The sequence below is a fragment of the Rattus rattus genome, chromosome 7 (genome assembly GCF_011064425.1).
Source record: "Rattus rattus isolate New Zealand chromosome 7, Rrattus_CSIRO_v1, whole genome shotgun sequence".
NCBI classification, from domain to species: Eukaryota; Metazoa; Chordata; class Mammalia; order Rodentia; family Muridae; genus Rattus; species Rattus rattus.
Window position 1 is genome coordinate 48,819,991 of NC_046160.1, and position 7,588 is coordinate 48,827,578.

The 7,588-nt window shown below is 41.2% G+C and overlaps 1 protein-coding gene across 1 annotated transcript in view; it reads right to left on the reverse strand.

The window, feature by feature from the left end:
• Positions 1-986: 986 nt before the first annotated feature.
• Positions 987-7,588, reverse strand: part of Ahr (aryl hydrocarbon receptor) — a 36,623-nt gene continuing 30,021 nt past the window's right edge. Inside the window, 3 exon segments of the mRNA XM_032907649.1 lie at positions 987-1,964; positions 1,967-2,083; positions 5,549-6,818. Of these exon segments, the coding sequence (XP_032763540.1) occupies positions 1,836-1,964; positions 1,967-2,083; positions 5,549-6,818 (1,516 nt within the window). The 3' untranslated portion in view covers positions 987-1,835.

A 7,588-nucleotide genomic window follows, 5' to 3' on the forward strand; every position in this document is an offset into this window, starting at 1 on the left:
GCAAATTGTGAAATGTTTTAGACAGTTGTTTTTCAATGCTTAATCCTAAAATTTCAAAATTTTGACTTAAAATGCATAGAAGTAAGAGATTTTTTTTTACCTGATGGCATGTTTACATACAATAATTTTCTAAAAAAATAAAAAGGCCTGCATTTCAGTGGCTCTCAACCTTCCTAATTCTGTGACTCTTTCAACCATAAAATTATTTTCATTGCTACTTCAAAACTGTAATTTTACTACTGTTATAAACTATGATATAAACATCTGTGTTCTCCAATGGTCTTAGGTAACCCCTGTGAAAGGGTCATTCTCTCTCCAAAGGGAGTCATGACTCACGGGTTGAGAACCAATGCTGTATTTTCATACATCTCAGTTTGGGATTTCATCAGGTTTTTATACAATATATGAAAAACAGATCCAGGTCCGTGCCCTTCATACATTAATCTCAGCGATGACAAAGACAATGACAGACACTGGTGTTTCTTTTCTTTAAGCAATTTGAGAACAGTACATTCGGCAGAGTGACAGATTTGCCATCTTGGTAGCAAAGGTTGTATCACACAAACAACTTACTGTATGGAGGGAAGTGAATTGTATTTATCTTTATCTTAATGCCAGCTCAAAAGCCTCAATTCATTATTTGATTTCTGAACAAGACGCACTGAAAAAACATATGCATATGAGGTAAGAACTATTCTTAAATGAAAACTGAAAACATTTTATAGATTATTTTGTTCGTTACATTTATACAATGCACCATTCATTTCAGTCATTAAAATACCTTGCACCAAACATGGCATCTTCAATCTTAACACTCCTCAAATATGAGAAAAACTAATAGTTTCCACTAGTAGAAGTGGAATTTATAAAGTCAATATAACGAAAAGGATTACAGACCCAAGACAGTTTTTTAAAGAGAATTCAGACAATGAAATGAGTGCTCTGCTTAATTTAGCTAACTAGCTTAACTTAGCTAACTAGCTTAATTTAGCTAACTAGCTTAACTAGCGCCCCTCCCTTCACTGCAGGTTAATGGGCACAGCCATCTTTAGCATTTTCTATGGTGGCCCTTCTGATTTCATCTTGGAGGTCTCAGGGAAAGCCAGCAGGGCTCATTTCTCAGAAAACACTGTTAAAATACAATTGCTACTCTCTTAATAGTACGCAGTAATTAAATAATTTTGGCAATATGTTATTTTCAAATTTTTCAACATAAGGCACAGAGGAACATCTAACGTTCAGAAGCAAGTATATTACACAATAAATAGTTAACTTTCAGTTATCCTTTGCCCTTTATCTGAAGAAAGGGGATGAGTAGTGCAGTAAAAACATGCCTGGATTCATTAAAAAAAAAAAAAGTTGAGATTTGAGAAACTTTCTGTGTGTAGAAAGAATATTAATTCAAAAGAGATAAAAAATATTTCATATAAAATACACACCCTATTGTGTTACAAGTAGATAGAAAAAGAAACAAAAACAAAAATAAAAACGTGAGGCACTTTTATATTAACAGTGCAGAAGGAAAACATTTTCTTTTGAGAAAAGCACCAAACCATTTATTTTAACATCTGGGACAAAAACAGAGGTTAAAAATAAAGGAAACCGATTAGTCCTGTAACTCCGTATTTGGTATACTAACAAGAATCCACAAGTTCAAAGCTCAGAGTACTTCACGGTTTTTCCAGCTGAAGTTACTGAGCAGAGAATCTGAGAGTTCTCCACAGTAAGCACCGTGCACTCCGAGGTGCTGGAGCTCTGTGAATGCACGTGGCCGCTCCCTGTCCCCTCTGAGCATCCCACCTTATAGGTAACTAGCAATATGGTCTTAAACTCCTTCACCAAACACCAGCATTGAGATCTGTTTTGGAGAAAGCGTACTGATGTCCAACCCTCACAGTTCTGGTGTCCTGTTCCTGAATGAACTGAAATTCATCCTGGCCTCCAGCTACAGGAATCCGCTGGGTGTGATATCAGGAAGAGGCTGGGCTTCTGCCAGGCGAGGGAGGTGAGCGGCAGTCTGAAGGTGGCCAATGCTGCTCAAGTCTGCCGAGTAGGCTTCATTTAAAACGCTCGGACTCTGAAACTGCAAACAAACCCAGTTCAGCACAGCGGCTTGTTAAGATCTAAGGAACACCTTAAAGACACATTTAGTCCCGTCGACCTCCAGGTTGGCTAACACACTGATTTCTTTCAGAAGATCGGGTTTTCCCATTAATCCTACATGATAACTTAAAGATGGTACAGAATGCTACAATTATCTCACCTCATCTGCCTTGGGGCCTGATTGTCATAGGGTTATCCAGTCCTGCCACCACCCATCAAAAACCTGGAAGCAGTGAACCGATTCCATCCAGAACTTCTACACAGCATTTCAGACACCAGCACTTTTGCCCAGATCTGGGTTTCAAGTGTTTCTTGCTATTCTTGAAATGATACACTACAGGTATGATCTTAAACCAATTTATTTGTAATATGTCTTTACTAAATTGTTCTGTAAGTTACCAAATAAAAGAGATGCTTGGTTGCTATACTGGCTAGTTGCATCAGAGAGGAATTTCTCAACTGAGAAAAGATCGAACTGTAGCCCCAGCAGGGGCCGAAGACCAGCAACACCTGGTGAAGTCTTCTGGAGAGCGTCCTCAGGATCTGCACACAGAAGCTGTGTTCCAGATGTGGCCAAGGTTGCACCTTGTGCTGGTTGCCAACTTTGGTAGAGTAAGAGTTACCCAAATGGTTCTGGTTTTGAAGGCATGAAGGGGCCATGGAGAAGGCCAAAGCTTGCCCCTGTGAGAGTTCAAGAGAGGCCACTGGTGAAGGTGCAGCCTCAGTGGACTTAATAGCTTTGGATTAAGTGGGGTCATGGAGAGAAGTTGAGGCTTGACACCAAGAAGAGAGCCCAGGAGAGACTATTGGTGAAAGTGAAGCCAAGTTGTAACAGAAGACCCCAGGATTCTAGAGATGCCAGTACCACAGAATGGACACCAAGAACAGCAGCTATGAAGTAAAATCTGCCAGAGCATGGAAGATAAACTGTGTGTACTGCAGAGGATGGAACTGGAGAACTGACCCCAAGGTCTTTGGAGGAGCCCAGAAGTCTAGAGCCCACAGCTTAGACTTTGAACTTTAAAACAAAATTTTAGATTTTTAAAAAAGAGAATGGGTATTCAGATTGAACTTTTAATGTGCTCATATCTGTAAAGACTAGGGGACTTTTAAAGCCACTTATGTTTTATATTGTGATATTAACATTAATGTGCTATCTTGAGGATAAATGAGAAAGGAAAGGTTCTGGCTGAAAAATGATGTTTTGTGTGTCAAGCTGACAAGAGGCCAGTTGTTCTGGTTAGTTTTGTGTCAACTGGACTCAGTTAAAGTACTGGAGGGGAGAGAGCCTCAACTGGGAAAATGCCTCTATTAATCTGGCTGTAGGCAGGCAAGCCTATGGGGCATTTACTTAATTAGTGATTGATGTAGGCCCAGCCCATTGTGTGGCTCTGTAAGGAAGCAGGCTGAGCAGGCTATCCAAAGCAATCCAGTAGGAAGTACTCTTCCACGGCCTCTGCATGAGCTCCTGCCTCCAGGTTCCTGCCCTGCTTGAGTCCTGCCCCTACCACTTTCGATGGAGAACTGTTATGTGGAAATGTGAGTGAATTAAAGTCTTTCTTCTCAAACTGTTTTTGGTCATGGTGTTTCATCATACCCTAACCAAGACACCTGCCTTCTTACAACAGCCTTGTTTTCAGAACTACTAAAAAAGAAGCGAAGGATGAATATAAGAATTGGCAGTCTATAAAACCTTCACATTGTGGTGTATAGTTGATGAAATAAGTTAAGATTAAAATAAAAGTCATAAAATTATTCCTTTAGTTGCCTCAAGTAACTCATTTATTTTGTAGTGCTGGAGGTCCAGCGAAGGACCGTGAGTATGCTAACCCAGTTCCACCACGGAGCTATCCACACTCTTGACCTTATTGTAGTTTTGTTCTATATCTCACTGTTTTCCAGACTGTCTTTGAATTCGCTCTACAGCCCCAACACCAGGCATGAGTTGCTGCTTGGGGTTGTCTTATACCTACAAGTAATATACACTGTGTAGGTTGTATTTATACATTAGGAACACACACACACACACACACACACACACACACACACACACACACACACACGCCAATGAAAGAAAAGAGACCAAGAATTTGAAAGACATCAGGGGGTGGGGTGGATGGTAGATATGAAGGGTTGTAGAAAAGAAAGGGAAATGGGAAAGGAATGTAATTATATTTTCATTTCAAAAAACAATAAATTATTTAAAATAAAACTTTATTTAAATAAAATAATGTGTGGGGGTGTTTTGCCTGCATGTATATATGTGTACCACAAGTGTGCGGTGCTCAAGGGGGCAGAAGAGAGCACTGGATCCCTGGAACTGGAATTATAGACAGCTATGAGCTGCCATGTGGGTGCTGGGCATCAAACAGAAGTGCAGGCAAGTGTTAATTGCTGAGCCATCTCTCCAGGCCCAAAATGACGTTAGTTTTTTTCACTGTCATGTGATTACTCAACTCATATGTACAACTTACAATGTGACATTTTAATTCATCTACATAATGTGTAATGTAAGCATATCAGCTAATTATCTTTCACTGTGAACACTCATCTATCATTGTGTTAAGAACATCTGGATTCCTTTTGTCCACTGATTTTAATCCTAGAATGAATTGTTGTTAATGACTATCATCCTACTTTGTTGTAGAAGACCCAAAGTTACTCCTGTTATCTGTCTGTCAGTACCCACTAGCCAGCCCCGCTCTGTTGCCCTGTTTCCAGGATCTGAGGCATCAGCCTTGGAAGTTTCCACACATGGATGTGATAAGCAGTTTTGCTCTCTATGTTCTATACTGTCCCCTAGATGCACTGTGTTGAGGCAAATACTAATATTCTATTCTTTAATGGATCAATTATATCCAATGTATGACTAATCCATTTTCTTTATAATAAATATTAAATAGGGCTATCAGGAAAAAGATTGAGAAAAACCATCATCTTCATTCTCCATTAAAAAAAAAAAAAAAAAAAAAAAAAGCCCATGCACTCAGATACAGTAGACGTATTAACAACCTTAGAAACAACCAGCACTATGACTCAAGCCACACTTGTAAATGGCTGTACTCAAACAGGAAACAGGGCAATGAACTTCGTATTAGTCAAGACATTCTTAGAAGCTAAACCAGTATGTCTTCAAATAAAAAAACCAGTATGTCTTCAAATAAACTAATATTTGCCCACAGAAACTTACTGGTGTACCGTGATACACTCCCGAGTGGTTATTAAATTAACATCAACTTATTTTTAAGAAAATTATTTAAAATAACTTATTATTCACACTATTTTAAGTAAATTATAATGAAGTTAATTACCTGACCTTAAATGTAAAAGAAGCAGTCCTGAAGTTGGTTGCTGCCTAAAAGGATTCTGACAATATGTTTCAACGCAATAGGCTACACGGAGACGCTTGGGCCCACAAGCTTTATTCCCTGTAGAAAGCCCTTACCTTGCTTAGGAACGCCTGGGAGCCTGGAATCTCAGGGCTGTACTGCATCTGGTCCACAGGGGTGTGCTGAGGCCCTGCCTGGCACTGGTACATGGACATGGCCCCAGCGTAGTATGCCTGAGGACTGACCATGGCTGACTGTGAGTTTATCCCGTGTCTTTGGTTTTCAGGAACTTGTAAACAACTGACAAAGTCTTCTAAACTAGAAGCGTTAGGGTGCAGGGATCGTTCAAAATCCCTTCCAGGGAAGTCCAACTGCGCACCCTTGGAATGTTCTGGTAGCAGTGACTGGTTGCAGGGAGCAAAGTTCTGTGTGTAAGGCATACTGTGCACCTCTGACTTGTAGGGAAACTCCTGCGCAGTCCCCTGTAAGCCGGAGAAGAGGCTATAGTGCTTTAGTTCCTGCTGAGGACAGCTGAAAGACCCGGGAGGGGCAGGGTTCCAACTGGCGAACATGCCATTGACTTGCATGTGCTGCGTTTTCTGGCCCAGATCGTGCTGGGGGACCTCCACCTGACACAACTGGTGCTGGGGCTCCAGTGTCTGAGTGGGGTGCTGCTGCTGAAGCTGCTGTTGTTGCTCCAGCTGCAGGCGCTCCTGCAGCATGCAGCTCAGGTGCTGGCCCACAGGCTGTTGCTGGCAAGCTGAATTCAGCAGAGTTGAATTGTTCAGAGAATCCTGCACGTACGTCAGGATTTCGTCTGTTAGGTCGATGTCTTTGAAGTCAACCTCACCGGAGGAGTCGGTTCGGAAGAACTCCTCATTCTGCATGCTTCTGATGTCTTCGAAATCAATCCCTAGGTTCCTCATGATGCTGTACAAGTCATTATTTTTATTATCTGGGAAGAGCTCCGAGGGGCCTCCAGAGAGTGTAAGGTTCACGTCCTGAGTGTGTCCGATTTCCTCGTGTTTCAGCAGAGCTTCACTGCCTGCGGCTGCAAAGCTGCCTTGCCAACTGCCGCACTCGCTCACGGAGTCCATGAGAAAATGGCTGTCTAATGGTGTGGGGCTCGAAGGAGGACAGAGATAGATGGACTCGTCCTGTTGGATCAAGGCACTCATAAGGGAACTGGGGTGGAAAGAATCCTTACTTGGGGTCGACTGGGGAGCCCAGTCTTTCCTACTAGTGTTGCTTTTGGTGCTTACTGGCAAGGGATCCATTATGGGAGAGAAAGGGCTGGAGATCTCGTACAGTACAGCCTCTCCAGTGGCAAACATGAATGGCAGTGTCATACTTCTCTTCTGTAAATGTTCGCGTCCTTCTTCATCCCTAACGGGGTAGACAAGAAGGTCTGAATACATCAGAGTTTTACCATACATGATTTAAGTAAGATATTTCTAAAAGGAGAAAAGAAAGGTAAAACGTACTAAAGCTGAGCTCGATAGCAAGGAACGTGGATGTTCTTTTGAACTAAATTATGCTCACGACTAGTATTATACCAACGGAGCTAAAATTATATAGGAAAAATATATAAATACTAAAAAAAGGAACATATAAGATAATAACTAGAAGACATAAGTGGAATACAGAAGGAATGGACAACAGCACATGAGTAAGTGAAACGTTTAAGCCTGGAAGAGACTAATGAAGTCATGGGGTCTGTTAGCTGCACCTATCAATGGTTTTATGAAGCATCCCTCTGTGTACCCCTATGGGCAATATAAACATTCACTATGGTTATGGGTTAGTGACTCAGTTCTGTACAAACGTTCATTCATCCCTGAAATCCTTCAAAATCCCAACAGTTTTGTTGTTATTGTTAAGAATTTACTCATCTTAATAAATGAGTTCTAAAGTACATTTGGAAACATAAAGGGTGAAGAAGAGCCAAGATAATTATGAGGGAGAACAAAATGTATCCAACAAACAAACAAACAAACAAACAAAGACATGTATTCACAGTATAAAGATAGCGCAATTAGGGCCCGTGATGACCCAGAAAGCAGTGGCGGTCGATCAGCCAGCAGTAGAAACAAGACCGCACACAGAAAGGCATGGCAGGCAGTGTAGTGAGGTAAGACAGTCTGTCAGGAGCTTTG